Here is a 20,590-nt window from a genome sequence, read left to right as displayed (position 1 = left end):
AAATGTCCTTATATATGTCTGCTTAGCAGGAATTTATTTGAGTTTTATAATTATTTAAAATAATTATTTATAATTATTATTTATAATTAATTTGAGTTTTATAACTTACTTTTATACAGTTTCAAAAATTGGCTTCGTGTTGTGGCCAGTATAGAAAAAGCTAACTGACTATCTGTTAAGCTTTAGCCTGATCAATATATAAGAAACAGCTCATCTCGGTTAACAGTAAAATCAGGAATTGCATGTTGAGACCATAAAGAACTGGAGGTGTATTTCAGTATCAGAGTGCTAGCTCAGCTTGCACCAGGCCCTGGGTTCAAGCCCCAGCACCCAGGAATCTGTTTCTCCAGCTTTCATTTACCTTTAATGGACACTCTTGTAGTATTCAGCCTTTGTTATGCATTCACACAATTTTTATGGACATTTACTTCACCACTGACTATTTCATCACACTGCAGTTGCTCACAAGGACGATGTCTCTGCAGTGGCAAAGCTGTGTGTCTGAGGAGAGCTATTCAGGCTTGCAAACAACTTCATCAGCTCTGCTACACGGTGCATGGAAAATTAAGCAGATGACCAGGCATTGGCAGGGACGTGGGCACTATCTCCTTTTGGGGATCATTTCTGAAAAACCTCTTCTTCCTTGAGGTCCTGTGGAACTCCTTGCAATGTGGCTTGGTATTTCTTAGTTCTCTATTGGATCTTATTTGTCATAGGACTTTTATGACTCTTTTTTAAACAATGATTTTATTGATTATTTGGGCAATCACATTCACTTCCCAGTCCTCCCAGGTCCACCTCTCCCTACTCTTGTAACCTCCCTAAAAATGAAAGGAGAACAAGAAGAAGAAGAAGGAGGAGGAGGAGGAGGAGGAGGGGGGGAGGAGGAGGAGGAGGAGGAGGAGGAGGAGGAGGAGGAGGAGGAGGAGGAGGAGGAGGAGAAGAAGAAGAAGAAGAAGAAGAAGAAGAAGAAGAAGAAGAAGAAGAAAATACTAAGTCCAATTTGCTTTGCCCATTTACTCACTGGAGCCTGGTCAAAATTACAGTGGCCAATTTCTGCTAATTATAACTGCTTACAGTTTATCTCAGTATGAACGCTGCTCAATACTTCATTTTTTAAAGTTATAACTAGGTCTAGTGGGACTTAAAAAAGAAGTAAAGGAATTGTCTTTTAAATATTTTTTCTGGGGCAAAACTAGATATTTTGTCATTTCAATATTAAAAAAAAATTGGGTTCAAAGGAAACATTGTCACAAAACAACAGCAGTAAAACCCGGTGGTGGCTTAGATCTGTTTAGGGTTATAGTTGCAAGGCTGGCTTACCTATGGCTATGACAATAACTGTATAAGCAGTCACAATAGCCAAAGCCAAGCAAAGCAAAACTCCAGCCTTTGCTTCTGTAAAGCTTTGGGACTTGTACTTTCTGGTGGAGAAAGGATGGGAGAAAGGGAACAGAGCCAGAGGCTTTTTGAGGAGCCACCTAGTCTCTTGTTCTATTTTTGTTTGTTTGTTTTTCCTCTTCAGGTCATACTATGCTCAGACAAATGCTCCCTTCTCTGTCTTTGGGCAAACATCAGGAACTGTTTTTCTTACTTTTACTTAGCAACTCTCTTAAGCCTTTTCTTTTCATCAAATATCGTTATTTAAAAAATAAAAATCTAAAATCATGATTTGCATCCTAAAGCAAGCTAGGAGTTTCTTATATGATTCAGTAAATTTATTTTTAAGTTGATAGTTACATTTGACTGTAGACTAAACTTTTCTGTTTACTTTACTTTCGAAATTGTTTTGCTATATTATTCAATAATTCTCTAAAAAGTTAACTTAGTGGACCAATAAACATGAGTGTCTTACTGTACTCATGGCTGAGTTTTGAGACCTGGCACACAAATACTCATTTATAAAGAGCTCCCTCCCATTGTACCCAGCACCCGATCTTGAATTTACACAGTAGAGTCTTGCATACCAAGGAAAATATTGTATCAGTGGTGTCCTCTGCTGCCCTGGGATTCTAGCTCAGTTTTTCTGACATAGATTTCATAGTCACTACCATTTATTTTTTTCAGCTGTAAATAAGCATAAACTTAGTCTGAGATCATCAAAATTAGGCTAAGGAATTTCCCAGTGTTTGTTAGCTCTCTGCTATCAAAGAAATGACACATATGGAAAAATCATACTAAAAGAAGGTCAGAAAGAATTATTTTTTAATTGTCTAATCATAAATCATGAATGTTTTATGATGTGTATTCCAGAAGTTCTTTTTTTAGTCAACAATTCTAGAACATAATTTCTGACATCTCTTAGCATGGAATTGTATCAAAGGAAAATTGTTATCCTTCAAGGGAAAGAGAAAAGAGAAAGTAGGTCTCCAGCACTTCGTCCACCCTATAGAAAAGTCTGCACTCAGACATTTGTGACGATGAGCCCGGCTTTCTTAGAAAAAGATCAATGCAGTAGATGGAAAAGATGTAGAAAACTGTCAGTATCAGCAGCTGTCAGTGTTCTTGGGACATCTTTGTCTGTCTGTTTGTTTCGTAGTGAGTTATGAAAGTGCATCAGATTTCATCTTATGAAGTTAAAGCAGCCTGTGAAAGTTTAGAGCAATAGTGTTGGGGAGAACAAGATACAATGGCGACGTTCCGCATCGCAGAGAAGACGATGGCAAGGTTTTCATACAGATGTTGCACAAGGATGAGAAACAGACATGCATTTAATCTCAAATATCTATGTAACCCTGAATTTATTTTCTATGCCTCATGTGATTAAAATATGAGCATTAAGTCAGTCAATGTATATAAAGACTTTAGAATAGAATAGTGACTCAGTAAAATTGTTACATTAGGAAAATTTGTTACCTTTATAAAAATAATTTCTAGCTCAAGTTAGTCTGTAAAACTTTACACAGCTACTCAATTGTCCCCAACGTTTACTTTCCTGTGGATGACACAGATGTTAGCTGGATGCCCCATTGATTTGTATTTCTTTATTTTATGTTTTAAGCTTTGGGTCTCCATTTCCCTGGTCTCACAGCTTCTCCTCTATTTACATATCCATCTTATAGTATGATGTTGATAATGTTAATTCTGAAAACTATGACTGTAATCATTAAATCCTGAGTTAAGATGTGAAAGTCACAGTTTGATCCGGGGAAACATGCGGAAGATGGCACGGCGGATCTCCCTTGTCTTGGCACTGTAAATGAGAGGGTTGAGGACAGGAGGCACAAAGAGGTAGACGTTGGACATGAGGACATGTATGTACCGTGGGGCGTGCGTCCCAAAGCGGTGTACTGTAGACACCCCTATCATGGGCACATAAAATGCAAGCACAGCCAAGATATGTGACACACACGTGTTGAGAGCCTTAAGACGCTCCTCATGAGAAGCAATGGCCATAACAGAACGCAGAATGAGCACGTAGGAGAGAAAGATAAAAAGCAGGTCCATGCCAAAGGTAGACACAAGAACAAAGAGCCCATAGATGCTGTTGATGGTGATGTCAGCACAGGCTAGCTTCATCATGTCTGGGTGTAGGCAGTAGGAGTGGGAAAGGACATTGGATCTGCAGATAGGTAACCGCTTGATAAGGAAGGGCAGAGGGAAGAGAGTGATGAAGCTTCGAGCAGCCATAGCTAACCCCACCCCAGCAATGAGTTCATTGGTGAGTACAGTGGCATAATGTAATGGATCACATATGGCCACATAGCGGTCAAAGCTCATGGCTAGCAGAATCCCTGACTCCACCATCGAGAAAGAATGAATGAGGAACATCTGGACTAAGCAGGCATCAAAAGCAATGCTTCGGGCATCAAAGCAGAAGGTTCTGAGCACAGTGGGCAGTGTGGCCATGGACATGGCCACGTCACTGAAGGACAGCATGGACAGGAAGTAGTACATGGGAGCATGAAGGCTGGGCTCGACTCGCACAGCCTGCAGGATCACAGTGTTTCCCCCAAGGGCCGCAGCATACATCAGACAGAGGGGCCCTGCTAGCCAGGGGTGGAGGCTCTCCAGACCAGGGATACCAGTCAGGAGGAAGGAAGCAGGGTGAGACACATTGAACAGTGCCATAACAGGAAGAACCCAGGATGTGTCTCAGCGTGAGAGCTTGCTTGGAGATTGTCAAGAGCCGTGCTTACTGGAGGACAAGAAACCAGGAAATAGAGTGAGGCAATCTCTATAGTTAAAACCTGGTGCATTCAGGGGTCTTTCCTGAGACTGATACTCCAACCAAGGACCATTTATGGAGATAACCTAGAACCCCTGTACAGATGTAACCCATGGCAGTTCGGTATCCAAGTGGGTTCCCTAGTAATGGGGACAGGGACTGTCTCTGACATGAACTCAGTGGCTGGCTCTTTGATTACCTCCCCCTGAGGGAAGAGCAGCCTTACCAGGCCACAGAGGAAGACAAAGCAGCCACTCCTGATGAGACCTGATAAGCTAGGGTCAGATGGAAGGGGAGGAGGACCTCCCCTATCAGTGGACTTGGAGAGGGGCATGGGAGGAGATGAGGGAGGAAGGGTGGGATTGGGAGGGAATGAGGGAGGGAGCTACAGCTGGGATAAAAAAATGAATAAACTGTAATTAATACAAACAAATTAAAAAGCTGGTGCATTCATGAAACCACTGGTTTGGGAATAATACAGGCACAGGGAATAATATGGGTCTTTATATTTTATGTTCATGAGGCTATAGACTAAGATAGCATTTCCCTGTTTCATGGATGTAGAAAGACATTGTATGTATAAGACTTCAGAAATATCAGTTAACAATGAAAAATACATTATTATTATTATATTATTCACATTTTCATGTATTTTAGAGGCACCATTCAGGAAAATACAAATACAGTAACTTATTTCAAAGGTTTATTGTTTCGGAAGGAAAGCAGGTGTTGGAGTCATCAATAACTCTTGGAAGTGCTTAAATAATTCCTTGGAAACACTGTTAAGTTCAGACATGTCATTAATTAGGAGACATTCCCCAGAGATATATTTTAGAGGTTTATATATTTTATGTACATGTATGTGTGTTTGCTTGTATTTGTTTATGTACAACATACATGTGGAGCCAGTGGAGCCAGGAGAGGATGGCAGCCACTGACAGGACTTACTGGTGGTTGTGAGCTGGCGTGTAAGTGCCGGAAAACCAAGCTTGCAAGAGCAGCGAGTGCTCTTAATGGCTGAGCCTTCTCGCTAGAGCCCAGAGTCAGCTTATATCATGGGGATACTTGGGAAATAAGGAGAAGAGACAGGAAGAGACTGAGGGAGCTGACTACATCTGAACATCAGTTTTCATTGGCACAGTTACTGAAAACAGAGGATTAAAAGAACAATAACAAAAAGTTTTTTTGAAATCAAAATATGACATACCATGGAAAGCAAATATTAACTTTTTATTTGCATAAAATATATAAAACATGTACAAATTTAAATGCAATTAATGTAATTTGATATGATGCAGAGAAAAATAGAGCAATACTAAAAAGTAAGAAAAGTCCCCATATATTTGTACAGAGACTTAAAGCAGATTCTACTTCCGGAAAAATATAAATTCTAAGTATCCAATAGATATAGTAATCTTGAGAGTATATGAGGGTATTGTCACCAAAAATTCTTCCACATCTTGATACAGTCTCACACACTCCCAAAATATCTGTTCAAAAGACACATCCGTGCACATTAGACTCAGCCCGATTCCTGTCCATCTCCAAAGCAACACCCGCTCCCACTCTCTTCCTCACAGTCTTACTCTTCTCACACTTAGAGCCCCGCATTCCTTTTCCACGTCAACATAAAAGTGTACATGCTTTGTCATGTTCATATTCTCAGTTTACCTGATGTATAGGCAGCATTTTATGTACACACACACGTGTATTGATATGTTTATTCACATTTATAGCTACAGGCATGCGGATTATTTTCTCCCAGATGTTTTAATACCATTACATACATGTTATTTAATTGCTTCAGCCACCTTTCTGTGCGTGATTATACTGTGTATTCTCTTACAGTAATGTTTTTGACATGATTTCATGTTCATCGTCTCATGATGGCTAAGAATAGAGAATGCTGTAAGTCTTCTTATACGGCTGACTTGGTTTTGGCTTCCTTTGAAGAACTCCAGAGATTCATGTCAAAATTATGTTCCTTTGCCCTCAAAACTCAGAATGTTTGTCATACAAAACACAAATATTCAGATTGATTTATGGCGAAGAGTTTTAGACTTGGGGTCAGTAGTGGTCAGGTGAGCCCATGGCTCTGGCAAAAGCAAATACCACTCTCTTGTCCTTTTCCTTCTTTAGTTTCCAATAAGTAAGGCCAGACTATGTTTTGAAAGTTTTCTCTGATGGGGGAGGAAGAGGAAGGGAACCCAGGAGCCGAGGTATTAATGTCTAAGCTAGTAAGATTGGTGTAAGGTTATGCAGCATAGCCTCTTCAGAAGCCTTTCTCAACTTTGGGGGAATGCTGAAGAGGTTCAGTGCAGTGCTTCTCAGCGAGTCAGTGGCCACCCCACTGTGCTTACAATGATCACATCTCTTTTGTTTTTATTACTCAATAACTGTGTACCCTTGTCCCTTAAGGACCTGTTCTTTGAGATCCGGGATTGGCCACCCTAAACTGACCTTTGTGTTTTCCATCTGACTATTTATACATTTAATTTTTGTAGCCTAAGCTGTCCTTGAACTTGAGATCTCTCTGTCTCATCCTCTAATCCCCTCGAATGCTTAGAATAAAGGCAAGTGCCACTATTCCAAGTCCAATTCTTTGTAGAGCTACACAGAACAAAGCTAGAAAACGAAGAATAGAATTGAACCATTTTAAAGAGAACAGAGAGAAGACAGAAAAAGTCTTAAGGTGTTGATCTGTGTGAAGGACAGATCAGGGAACTCAAGTTTTAGAATTTTTGGAAGAAAGAACACCTGACAGATCCATGATCCCACTATTTCCTTAGTCAGTGGTGCTGAGATTGTGAGTTTCCTGGATATCAGTGAATAAAGAGACACAGACAAGGAAAAGGAACATTTGTGTGTCAGCTATGCTATGTACAAGGTATTCAGAGAAGTGTTCCAATGATTGCACATTTAATCCTTGACAGATGTGGAAAGGGGTTCAGTGACGTATGGTCACCCATAGGTCATGGAGAACAAGTAATACACACATAGCTTTCATAGAGATCTGCCAGGCTGTCTGTCTACTCTGGATCTTGAGGAAACATTATAGGGGAAGGAACTTTGGAAAGTACAGCTTGCATTTCTTTTTTTTTTTTTTTGGCATTTGAATTTTATTTTATTTATTTATTTTTTAATTATTTTTTTATTATTTTTTTCTTTTTAGTTATATTTTGTTAACTCTGTGTCCCAGCTGTATCCCGCTCCCTCATTCCCTCCCCAACCCCACACTCCCTCCCTGGTCTCCTCCCTGCCCCTTTCCATGTCCACTGATAGGGGAGGACCTCCTCCCCTTTCATCTGACCCTGTTTTAAACATATCTGGGCACAGGGTCTTTTCTGAGACTGACACTCAACCAAGGACCATCTATGGATATAACCTAGAACTTCTGCTTGGATGTGGCTCGTGGTAGCTCAGTAACCAAGTAGTTTTCCAAAGTAAGGGGAACACGGACTATTTCTAACAGGATCTCAAGGGCAGGCTGTTCGACCCCCCCCCTCCCCCGGGGAGGAGCAGTCTGTTAGGCCACAGAGGAGGACTTTGCAGCCAGCCCTGAAGATACCTGATAAAACAGCTTGCATTTCTGAGCAGAGGTTTCTCAGGAGCTTGGGAACATGGGGAGGGGAAATGCCTCAAGCAGACACATGTGAAGACGAGGGCATCAAAAGCATGGCTCCCTGGCCAAACACAGGTTCTTTCGCTTCTGGAAACTGGACTATTTCTGTTACTGTAGCCACACAGAAGCTAATGTGATAAGGGAAGGCTCCTTTGGCAGGGCGCAGAGCTGCTATGGTTTATCCATGGCTCTGGTATATACTGACTTTAAAAAACAAATAATCACTGTATCTAGTGTATGGATGTTTTGTTAACAAACACTATACAACCTCTAAAGCTTTAAAAATATTATTTAATTATTTAATGAATATCTATAAAGATTTGCGTGGGTCTGGAAAGGGGTGTGAAGTAGGCAGTTAGTTTTCAGGAGGGTTTTTGTTTACAGACCATAGATTTCAATCTATAGCACATATGAGAAAAGACTAGACATGTCTAGGTTTTTATGGCTCATCTGTTGTTATTACCAGCCGACTTCTCTTATTCTCTTAAGCTGGTCATTTGGTGTTGGATAAACCTAACTGGTGTCTTCTCTGAGGAAGACTTTTTCTCCTTCTTAGAATGGAAACTGTAAAAGTAAAGTTTGATTACCCATGCTTAAGCTTTTAGAACCAGATAGTGGATAGTCCTGAGTTCTGAGTCCCACCTTGTTACGTGAACTTGTGGCAATGCTGCTAAACCTTAGAAAATTTGACTTTTGAAGCTTAGATATTGAACATGGGAAGTGCATTACTTGGTGATATACAGAAAATTACAAAGTAAGTGACTGACAATTCCAGAATAAGAACCCATTTTTCAACTCCTGCTATTTCCACCATCTCTGTTTATTCTACTAGGAAGCTGCTGTCAAGACACTGTTACCTAGTCCATCTTACTCATTTAAGCCAGCTCTTGGGGCAGGATTTCAGAGACCCGCTGTCTCCCTCCCCACAAAATTTCAGAACTCACCAGAAAACAGGCAGAGTAGAGTCACTCTCTGAGTACGTTCTTCCGTTTCCCGAAGTGAATTCATGCCTGTTACTCTTATATTTCACCCTAAACCCCACACAGAGAGAACACTGATAGTGACTTTTTGTCTGAAAATTCTCTAGGGAGGCCCAGGTCCCCAGGGTCTTTAAAGGCTGGTACAATTAAATCATGTTCTCTTTTAGCTGAAAATGAGCTCAACTAGTTCTTACTCTAACACCGCACATTATCGGAAGACACTGTGAGGCTCAATACCTGAGAAATCTCACATTTATGCAATAGGCAATGTGTAAACCCAGGAAATAAAGAGCAAAGAGAAAATAATAATTTTATTCATATCCCCTTGCATGTGCTGAGTGGGGCTGGCTCTTCCTAAATCTCTGTTCCTAAAACTCTGCTTTCTGAACTTTGGGGATCATATCCAGAGAGTAGAGTATCCTCTGATGAAGAGTTAGAGTATACAGTCTTTTTTTTTTAATTTTTATTTAACTTTTATTAATTACACTTTATTCATTTTGTATCCCCCCATAACCCCCTCCCTCCTCTCCTCCCGGTCCCACCCTCCCCCCCTTTCTGCATGCATGCCCCTCCCCAAGTCCACTGATAGGGGAGGTCCTCCTCTCCTTCTTTCTGATCTTAGTCTATCAGTTCTCATCAGAAATGGCTGCATTGTCAGGGTTCTAGGTTATCTCCATGGATAAAGCATGGCAGACAAAACAAGATTCGAAGGTATCATTGCAAGTAGCAAATTCAGGGAATGGCTCCTAACCCTAGGCCTGGGTGAGGGAAAAGAGGGCTTAGAATTATTAAATGGTCTTAGAATTATTAAACAGTCTTGAAAGAAGAGTGCCACGAAGCTGAAAGTCACCTTTTTAGAAGAAGATATGGATTTAGCTGCATATCTGAGGTCCTGATTTGCAAAGAGGGAACACAGTTTGAAGCACCTACCCATGAAATCACAAAATTAACTCAAAAAACAAAAAAAAAAAATTGAGTAATCCTGTGTAAAAAAGATAAAAGGTCTGAGAAAGAAATTAGGGAAACTATGCCCTTCACAATAGCCATTAATAACATAAAGTTCCTTAGTGTGACTATAACCAAGTAAGTGAAAGACCTGTTGGAAAAAACAAACAAACAAACAAACAAACAAACTTCAAGTCTCTGAAGAAAGAAATTGAAGAAGATATCAGAAGATGGAAAGATCTCCCATGCTCATGGATCTGTAGGATTAACAGTGAAAATGGCCATTCAGCCAAAAGCAATCTACAGATTCAATGCATTTCCCATCAAAATACCAACACAATTCTTTACAGACCTTGAAAGAACAATTCTCAACTACATATGGAAAAACAAAAACCCCAGAACTGCCAAAACTATCCTGTACAACAATAGATTGTCAGGAAGTATCTCCATTCCTGATCTCAAGCTGTACTACAGAATAATTTTTAAATTAAATTTTTTTATATTAATTACAGTTTATTCACTTTGCATCCCAGCTGTAGCCCCCTCCCTCATCCTCTCCCAATCGCACCCTCCTTCCCTCATCTTCTCTCATGCCTGGCTCCAAGTCCACTGAAGGTCCTCCTCCCCTTCCCTCTGACCCTAGCCTATCAGGTCTCATCAGGACTGGCTGCATTGTCCTCCTCTGTCACCTGGCAAGGCTACTCCCCACTCAGGAGGAGGTGATCAGAGAGCTAGCCACTGAGTTCATGTCTGAAACAGTACTTGTTCCCCTTACTATGGTACCCAAATGGACACTAAACTGCTGCCATGGCTACATCTGAACAGGGGTTATAGGTTACCTAGGTTATATCCATGAATGGTTCTTGGTTGGAGTGCCAATCTCAGAAAAGATCCCTGGGCCCAGGTTTGTTGGTTCTGTTGCTCTCCTTGTGGAGCCCTTGTCCTCTTCAGCTCTTACTATCTCCAGCTACTTTCATAAAATTCCCGGCACTCTGCCCAAAGTTTGGCTATGAGCCTCAGCATCTGCTTTGATACACTACTGCGTAGAGTCTTTCAGAGGCCCTCTGTGGTAGGTTCCTATCCTGTTTCCTGTTTTCTCCTTCTACCAATGTCCATCCCGTTTGTCTTTCTGAGTGAGGATTGATCATCTTACCCAGGGTCCTCCTTCTTGCTTAGCTTTTTAGGTGTACAGATTTTAGGATGTTTATCCTATATTATATGTTTAATATCCACTTACAAGTGAGTATATACTGTGTGTTTCTTTCTGCTTCTGGGATACCTCACTCAGGATGACCTTTTCTAGATCCCACCATTTGCCTGCAAATTTCATGAATGCCTTGTTTTTAATTGCTGAGTAGTATTCCATTGTGTAAATGAACCACAATTTCTGTGTTGTATCCAATCCTCCTTTGAGGGACATCTGGGTTGTTTTCAGGTTCTAGCTGTTATTAATAAAGCTGTTATGAACATGGTTGAGCAAATGTCCTTGTGTACTTGAGTATATTGTGGATATATGCCTAGGCATGGTATAGCTGAATCTTGAGGAAGCACTATTCCTAATTGTCTGAGAAAGCACCAGATTGATTTCCAAAGTGATTGTACAAGTTTACATTCCCACCAGCAGTGGAGAAGGGTTCCCCTTTCTCCACATCCTCTCAAGTGCATTGTCACTTGAGTTTTTGATCTTAGCCATCTGATGGGTGTAAGGTGAAATCTCAGGGTTATTTTGATTTGTATTTCCCTGATGACTAAGGATGTTGAGCATTTCGTTAAGTGTTTCTCTGCCATTCTATATTCCTCTAGAGAGAATTCTCTGTTTAGCTCTGTACCCCATTTTTTAATTGGAGTACTTGATTTGTTGCTTTTTAACTTCTTTAGATCTTTATATATTCTGGATATTAGCCCTCTGTCAGATATAGGGTTGGTGAAGATCCTTTCCCAGTCTGTAGACTATTGTTTTGTTCTGATGACAGTGTCCTTTGCTTTACAAAAGTTTTTCAGTTTCATGAGGTCCCATTTATTGATTGTGGATCTTAGTGCCTGTGTAGATGTTGTTCTGTTCATGAAGCTGTCTGCTGTTCCAGTGAGGTCAAGGATCTTCCCTACTTTTTCTTCTAACAGATTTAGTGTGTCTGGTTTTATGTTGAGGTCTTCAATCCACTTGGACTTTAGTTTTGTGCAGAATGATAGATGTGGATCTATTTGCATTTTTCTACATGGAGACATCCAGTTAGACCAGCACCATTTGTTGAAGATGCTATCTTCTTTCCATTGTATGGTTTTGGCTTCTTTGTCCAAAATTAAATATCTGTAGGTGTGTGGATTTATTTCTGGGTCTTCTATGTGATTCCACATTGATTCACCATTCTGTTTCTATGGCAGTGCCATGCAGTTTTTATTACTACTGCTCTGTAGTGGAAAATGCAAATTAAAACAACCCTGAGATTTCACCTTACACCCATCAGAATGGCTAAGATCAAAAACTCAAGTGATAATACATGCTGGAGAGGTTGTAGAGAAAGGGGAACCCTTCTCCATTGCTAGTGGGAATGTAAACTTGTACAACCACTTTGGAAATCAGTCTGGTGCTTTCTCAGACAATTAGGAATAGTGCTTCCTCAAGATTCAGCTATACCATGCCTAGGCATATATCCACAATATACTCAAGTACACAAGGACATTTGCTCAACCATGTTCATAACAGCTTTATTAATAACAGCTAGAACCTGAAAACAACCCAGATGTCCCTCAAAGGAGGATTGGATACAACACAGAAATTGTGGTTCATTTACACAATGGAATACTACTCAGCAATTAAAAACAAGGCATTCATGAAATTTGCAGGCAAATGGTGGGATCTAGAAAAGGTCATCCTGAGTGAGGTATCCCAGAAGCAGAAAGAAACACACAGTATATACTCACTTGTAAGTGGATATTAAACATATAATATAGGATAAACATCCTAAAATCTGTACACCTAAAAAGCTAAGCAAGAAGGAGGACCCTGGGTAAGATGATCAATCCTCACTCAGAAAGACAAACGGGATGGACATTGGTAGAAGGAGAAAACAGGAAACAGGATAGGAACCTACCACAGAGGGCCTCTGAAAGACTCTACCCAGTAGTGTGTCAAAGCAGATGCTGAGGCTCATAGCCAAACTTTGGGCAGAGTACAGGGAATCTTAGAAAAGAAGGGGGAGATGAAAGACCTGGAGAGGACAGGAATTTCACAAGGAGAGCAACAGAACCAAGAAATCTGGGCCCAGGGGTCTTTTCTGAGACTGATACTCCAACCAAGGACCATGCATGGAGATAACCTATACCCCTGTTCAGATGTAGCCCATGGCAGCAGTTTAGTGTCCATTTGGGTACCATAGTAATGGGAACAGGGACTGTCTCTGACATGAACTCAGTGGCTGACTCTCTGATCACCTCCTCCTGAGGGGGTAGCAGCCTTACTAGGCCACAGAGGAAGACAATTCAGCCTGTCCTGTTGAGACCTGATAGGCTAAGGTCAGAGGGAAGGGGAGGAGGACCTCCCCTATCAGTGGATTTGGAGGGGGGGCATGGGAAGAGATGAAGGAGGAAGGTGGGATTGGGAGGGGATGAGAGAGGCTACTACAGCTGTGATGCAAAGTGAATTAACTGTAATTAATATAAAAACAACAAAAAAGAATCTAAAAAATCACAAACAAATAACAATGAAGATGGAATAGAGCGATATTACAGTTTAATCAACACAATAATTTGAAGTGAATTGTATCCCAGAAATTGTTTAGGCCGATCCCAAAGCAACAGACAAAGTGAAGAGCAGATGTTGATACATCCTGGAGATTTTCAACAGCCAGATGCTACTACTGTGTAAAGATCTGAGGTGGTTTTATTAGATACCTGCAAAAATGCGCTCAAGAACAGAAGTAGTGGAAGAGGTGTGATGTATGTTAGAAACACCCCGATGGAAGCCTGGGACAGGCTCTAATTTGTGGATGATTCCCACCAGTTGGATTTATCTGAAACATGGCTGATATAGCTTGGAATATTCCAAAAATAACAGTTGAGCATTTGCTCTATGGAGAACAGACATACACGAGTAAGGAGTGGATTCTAAGGCATGCAAACCTTGCCTTGTTAGAATATAAACACAATTCATTTTACATGGATCATAATAGTAGTATGGGATAAATAGTCTCCATGGGTTTTCACGTTCATAACAAACAGTATGCAAAGCGCTAACTAACTCAGTGTAAGACCATACGGCACGACCAAGTCTCTGATGACTTTGTCAACTTGTGAGGAATAATTTTGTTGTACATAACAATCCTCTTTTACAAAGTCACCATATTTCTCTGGAAGCTGCTTTAACATGTATGCGTTAGTGACTCCTACTTTTGTCTTCAGAACCTGACCTGTCCAAGGAGGACAGATGGCTCTTTGTTTATAACACTGTGTGTGTGTGTTTAATGAAAAAAATGTTTGTGCATGGTTTCTCTCTCCTCATTTGCCCATCCTATTAACTACTTGCATATTCATATCTTGACTTTTGGAAACCTTTAAAAGTCGTGGTTTAATTACTTCTCCCTAAATATGTGAACATTTATGTCATTTATTGCAATTCAACATTTTATGTGGTTCTTTAGCTTCTTGCAAATATGCAGGATGTGAATATTAGCACATAACTGAGTGTCTGAGGGTGTGCCCGTGTGTCCTCCCAACAACTACGCATGTGACTGCATCAAATGCAGTGTGCTAACATTCCCAGTCAAGGAAGAATGGACACACTGGTGGGAGCAGAGGACAACATAAAAATACTAAGGCAAAGGAATGAGACCCTCCTGGGACCAGCTCCCATTTGCATCAGCTTCCTTGTTCATTGATGCCACTCTGCTAATTGTGCCCCTTTCCACTCCTCGCTTCATACAGGAGTTTGGAGACTTGGAGGACTTCATAAATTTATGTCCTAGAGAGATGAACTGGGGCCGCTGTGCCGGCTGGACCCACATCACAGCACGTACAGCTGCAAAGAAAAGACACAGCTTCAGTGAGTGCTCCTCCCCCACACCGACCATGGTATTTCTTATCCAGATAGTGTCAATGCTGTTGTTTTTATAACCTGTCTATTTCCCTTCCACACAAGGACGGAATATATATCCTTTTAAAGTCAAGGATCACAGAGAAATTATGCCAGGTTCCCATCTGACTCAAAGCTCCACTCCCAGACTACCTGTCAAGAGGCTGAGAGGCTGATGCAGCCAGTTTATATTCTGCTTGAGGGTTTTCCAAACTACTTGTTTTAAAAGCTTGTATTTTGAATTATGATTTCCTTTCCCCAGATTTTGTGTATGCAGATCCAAAAAAAATATCACAGAAACAAATGTGCCACTCAACAACATGCTTTTTAATTTTGGTTGATTTCTGTGTTGACTGTTTCATGAGAATATAATTAGGTTAGTGTTATTGTGGATTTGTTAATGATGATGCGTTTGTTGTGCCTTGTGTGTGTTTGTGTGGGAGAGTGTATTTATAAGTAAAGGAGAGAACAAAAATGAGCAAACATTTGAAATATACTATATTATGTAGTACCTATAAGAGTCCATAAATTTTCCTAAGTTCTATGGTGTAATAGTGTCAGGTATAACAAAGGAGGATGTAGTAGGTTCTATGTATCCATGTCACATTTATGGATGTGATATGGTGACTTGATATGCATTCATGGAAGTATAAATGTGCATTTTATAAGGTTTTAGAGAGGCTCAGGAAATGTACATGCTCATACACACTGTGTTCTGTCTTCTGACCTGTATTCCTAGAGTGTTTTCATTTGGGGGACTTTGACTAATACACAAACATAGATAAATCAAGGGAAAGACCTCAGTTGGAGTGTGATTTGCTTTTTGTGGGAAGTTTTCGCAGCTTCTTTGCAGACATGAAAGCTAGTACCTTCCTAGACCTTCAGTTGGCTCACCAGAGAAAAGGAAAAAGGAACTGGGTTTAATCTATATCTTGGAAGCATTCTTAGGAGTTGTCAGTTTTTCCATTTCTACTTGACCTGGAGACAGTCTAAAATAAAAATAGTTAAAAAATAAGATTTGTATAGGCTGGCACTAAAAAGACTTATTAGAGTTATCAATTTTAACCCTGGTTTGAAATAGAAAGAGAATAGAGAATAGATGACAAGAAATCCCATGGAGACAGAAACTGTGAAGTAGAGTTCTGACTCACATCCCATACACTTTTAGGATTATGATTTGTACGTTTATGCTCTTCAGACTCTCGTCACCATCAAATTCTAGTGTGCTTACTGAGAGTATTAAGAATAGAAAGACAACTCTACAAATGGCAAAGGATATAAGGTGCCATTTTACGTATGTTCTAAAATAGAGCTTTAATTTTCGACTGTCCAGTATCATGGACTCATCTATAGCTAAAGACTATAAAGTTAGTCTTTTATGGCATGGTTTCTCAGTGTTTGTGACTCTATTTTTATTAATTATTTTGCTGGCATTATTGTAGCTGCTTAAAGACAATGACAGAGAAAGAGTTCCCATAAAGAAAAGATACACATCAGGACTGCCTGGGTGCTCTTCCTCTGTGGGTTGGCTATAGGGTCAGACAGGGGACAGGGACTTCTTTTATAAGTGCGCTAGGGAAGAGGGATAGGCGAAGAAGAGGGAGGGAAGGTGGGACCAGAAGGAGATGAGGGAGGGGGCTACATCTGGGATACAAAGTGAAAAATGGTAAATATTATTATTATTTAAAGAAAAGGAAAGGATACACAGAGAAGTTAGTGCAGGAAGAAAGTTAAGCAGCAGCTCTGAAAGGAAATGGAGGGGGAGTGTATCTGGGGGAGAGGAGAAGTGTGGGGAATTGGGAAGATTGGCAGGTGAGTACACTGTGGTCAGAGTGTATTGTGTGAGGGGAGTGTGTGTTCAGTAGGAAAACTGAAAAAAGAAGCAGTTTCCTTCAGGGAGAAAAGCAGCTTTAACAAGGTGAGTTACCATCAATATGAATTCTGAAAGGGAATTTGTTGTGCTAGGAAAATGTATTCCTCACATTTAGAAACGAAGAGGCCATCACAGAGAAAGATACGTGCGGGGGGGGGGGGGGGCGCTATCTGCAGTACAAGGAAATGCAACACTAGCAAGTTAAGTTCCACCAGGTCAAGTTCCTGGCAGCAAGAGTCTCAGAATCACGTCAGAGAAGCTGACACTCAAGCAGATAACCTTCCCTGGTGTCAGGAGAGATTAAAAAGAAAGGAATTTGACTATGGGAACAGCTGGAAATCTGAGAGAAAGGTTACCATGTCTTTATGATGGCTACGTCTGCACACAGTTATTGTCTGAAGACAAAGAACCGGAAGAGGAACGAGACTGAAGGGACTGTACAGGAGCCCGGAGAAGAGTCTGGAAGGAGTGATAGGAGTGGAATCTTAAGCAGAGCGCCTGTCATTGGAAAAGAAGAGACGTCTGCTCACAAAGCTGGGCTAAGCATGGATAAAGGTGTAAATACATTTAAAATTTTAAGTAGCAATAATAGTATATGCAATGCCAATAAAATATTTTATTTCTTTCCTTTGATTAACCTGATTATAGATTTTTTAAAATGTTTGTGGTTTACTATGTAAACTTTCAAAGAGAAGAAAGGCAGAGATCAGGGTAACTGTCTCAGTAGGGAGTATAGCAGGAAAAACATACAGCTGACAGAAGAAAATGGAGCAATTATAAAGTTTCCTAAACAATGCACAAACATTAGAGAGCGAGAGAGCTGGGGAGTAGACAAACACAAATCTTTCCACATGTGATAACAATCTCAGGGTGCGCATAGCACTGGGAGGCTGAGGCAAAGTCTGGTTAAAGATTTTTGGAGCTGAAGTTTTGTGGCTGCATGTAGTTTATTTATGTTTTGAACTGGGGAGTTCCCAAAGACATGGGCATTTTCTTATTTCTGTCCTACCTTAATTTCTGTCTTTCTTTCCAAGTCCCAGTATGTGATTTCTGAAATATATGGGGAAGTGGTAAGGTAGTGTATCCAATGGTAACGACTAGAGGACTTTGTGTATGTGTCCTGCTAACCCTGCTGCACCCATTTGATCATTAGCTCTTCATAGAATTTCCCTCTGTCCTAGGGAGTACACTTGGCTTGGCAGTACAGAAAGAAAGAGCTAATAGTCTAATAGGGAAGACAGAGTGTATGTTCACATACTAAATGCCCGACATTTTCTGATGGCGACAGGATATCTGGAAGAAAGAAAGTGAAGAGCTCTCCTCACATCCCCTCTTGGGCCTAATTCTCCTCTGTATTCTTCCACCGGCCTGCCATGCTAGGCTTGAATGACACTCCCTTCCAGCCAGCCACACTAGAGCTGACAGGCATTCCTGGGATGCACACGGGCCATGCTTGGATTGCCCTGCTCTTCTGCTTCTTCTACTTCATCTCCATTGCAGGCAACCTCAGTATCCTCGCTCTGGTCATTCGGGAACCTCCTCTGCACCAACCCATGTACTATTTTCTCTCTATGCTCTCTCTCAATGATCTGGGAGTGTCCTTATCCACGCTTCCCACGGTGCTTGCTACCTTCTGCTTCAACTACCGCCATGTTGGTTTTGACGCCTGTCTGGTCCAGATGTTCTTCATCCACACATTTTCTTTCATGGAATCAGGCATACTTCTTGCCATGAGCTTTGATCGTTTTGTGGCTATCTGTGACCCACTACGTTATTCTGCGGTGCTTACCAACAGCCGCATTTTGGCTATGGGCCTGGCTATCCTCACCAAAAGCTTCAGTACCCTCTTCCCTTTCCCCTTCCTCGTGAAGCGTTTGCCGTTTTGCAAGGGCAACGTGTTGCATCACTCCTACTGCCTCCATCCGGATTTGATGAAAGTGGCATGTGGGGACATCCATGTCAACAATGTCTACGGACTCTTTGTAGTCATTTCCACTTATGGCGTGGACTCCGTTTTCATCCTTCTGTCCTACGCATTGATCTTGCGAGCTGTGATGGTCATTGCATCCCAGGAGCAGCGGCTAAAGGCACTCAACACCTGCATGTCACACATTTGTGCGGTGCTGGCCTTCTATGTGCCCATAATTGCTGTCTCCATGACCCACCGCTTCTGGAAGAGTGCTCCAGCTGTTGTTCATGTTATGATGGCCAATGTTTATCTGTTTGTACCTCCCATGCTCAACCCTATTATCTATAGCGTCAAGACTAAGGAGATCCGCAGAGGATTCCTTAAGGTCTTCCGTAAATCTGAAACCTGAGGGATGCTGCAGACCCCAAGAGCGCTCCTTTAGAGGAAGGACTAAGGCTTGTATGCTAAAGTTAAGAATTTTGCTAAAACAACGTAGAGGACTCAATCTCTTGATAGTTGTGAATTTGTTTCCCTTTAGTGGAATATCTTAACAAATTAAGTTAGATATTCAATAAAAGAATTTCTACAATCGTATGACAGAGAACATGATTTTGGGTTTCATATCACCTTACCAAATGAGAACTGCACTAAATAAGAACCTGATGACTATAGCTTAGGAAGCTTAGTGAGTATCTGAAAACTTTCCAGATACTCAGTGTTGTGCATTGGCTGAGAGGTAAGAGAGATAGGACACCTAGCACTAACTGGAAACATAGTTCTCAGTGCTGCATAATTATCAGTGATTCTCTGACCAGCACCGTGAAACTTCACCTGGAAATTTGTGGACCATGCTAACCCCAAGGACTCTTCTCTGAGTTCTTGAAACAGATTCTGGAGAATGGCCACAGCAGTCTGTGTCTTAATACTCTGATACCTCTAACCTGGAATAGCACCCTAGAATATTTGGGGCAAGGCACAGTAAGGTCTGAAGAGATTATTCAAGCCTAGCAGATGGGTTTTAAAGTTGGAGGAAGCTGAATTCATCTCAGGTGTGTGGTATCCATGGTGAAGAGAGCACATACATACTTCCTATCTGATCACCATGAGGTGATGGGGGTTAAGCAGAAGCTTAGCTGCACTTAAGAGTTTGAGGAGCCTCCTCACACTGGCTGCCCCGTGGTATGCCCTCCTTTCCTAAAAATCTTGGTCATTGTTGTCTAAACTTACCTGATATAGAAAAATGTAGATGGGGCCTTCAAATAAGTAGACACAATTAAAGAGGAAAGCAAGTTAGCGTCTGCGGAGAGGTGGGGGGCCAGACTGTGTCAGTGGGAAGTCCGTGTGTGCACGTGCCCTGACTAGGAAGTCTCCTAAGAAATCGCCCACCCCACTGTAACACATTCCACTTGTGCTTAAAAGGGTGCATTTATTTCTCCATTTAAATTTTCAGCTTGGAGGAATGTCATGATTTATTCAGAAATGGCTAAGATTTAATATCATATTCAGTTAAATGTTTTATCAGTGTATATGTGTTGTACTGATGTATTTTCTAATAATATTTTCACTCAAGTGTATCAAGTGCTTGGAGCACCTTATCCCATGACCCTCACCTCTTTTCCCTCTCCCTCCGATAGTTTCCTCTACCTCCTTAATAGTCCCTCTCATGCCTTAATGTCATATATGTGTTGTGCATGAACTACATGTGAGAGAAAACAACAAAGCTTTAATTTTGAATTTGTATTACTTTGTAGTGCGCACATAAAATAGTTGATTTCTGATATTTTTATGTAGGTGTCATTTTACTTGTTTTATTTTGTACTCACTATCACACATCCTTCTCTTTTCCTCCCTCCTCCCTTCTATTAGTTTCTTTCTTACTCCAAATAGCCCCCTTTGCTTTCATGTTACAGACAAATGTGCACATGCATACACACACACACACAGACACAGACACACACATACACACACATACACACACATATACACACATACACATACACACATACACACACAGACACATACACA

At 41.0% G+C, this 20,590-nt stretch overlaps 2 protein-coding genes across 2 annotated transcripts; one reads left to right on the top strand and one right to left on the bottom strand.

Moving 5' to 3' along the window:
* Positions 1-3,132: 3,132 nt before the first annotated feature.
* LOC129688394 (olfactory receptor 51I2) lies at positions 3,133-4,071 on the bottom strand. Its single transcript, XM_055623224.1, has one exon. It carries the CDS (start codon positions 4,069-4,071, stop codon positions 3,133-3,135), a length of 939 nt encoding a protein of 312 aa, XP_055479199.1.
* Positions 4,072-18,029: 13,958 nt separating this feature from the next.
* On the top strand, positions 18,030-18,974 carry LOC129688548 (olfactory receptor 51I1). Its single transcript, XM_055623438.1, has one exon. It carries the CDS (start codon positions 18,030-18,032, stop codon positions 18,972-18,974), a length of 945 nt encoding a protein of 314 aa, XP_055479413.1.
* The last annotated feature ends 1,616 nt before the right edge of the window (positions 18,975-20,590 follow it).

This window comes from Psammomys obesus, unplaced genomic scaffold, assembly GCF_907164565.1.
Source record: "Psammomys obesus unplaced genomic scaffold, mPsaObe1.curated_primary_1811, whole genome shotgun sequence".
Classification (NCBI taxonomy): domain Eukaryota; kingdom Metazoa; phylum Chordata; class Mammalia; order Rodentia; family Muridae; genus Psammomys; species Psammomys obesus.
Note: the sequence above shows the minus strand (reverse complement) of the source record. Positions and strands in the feature narration are given on the sequence as shown.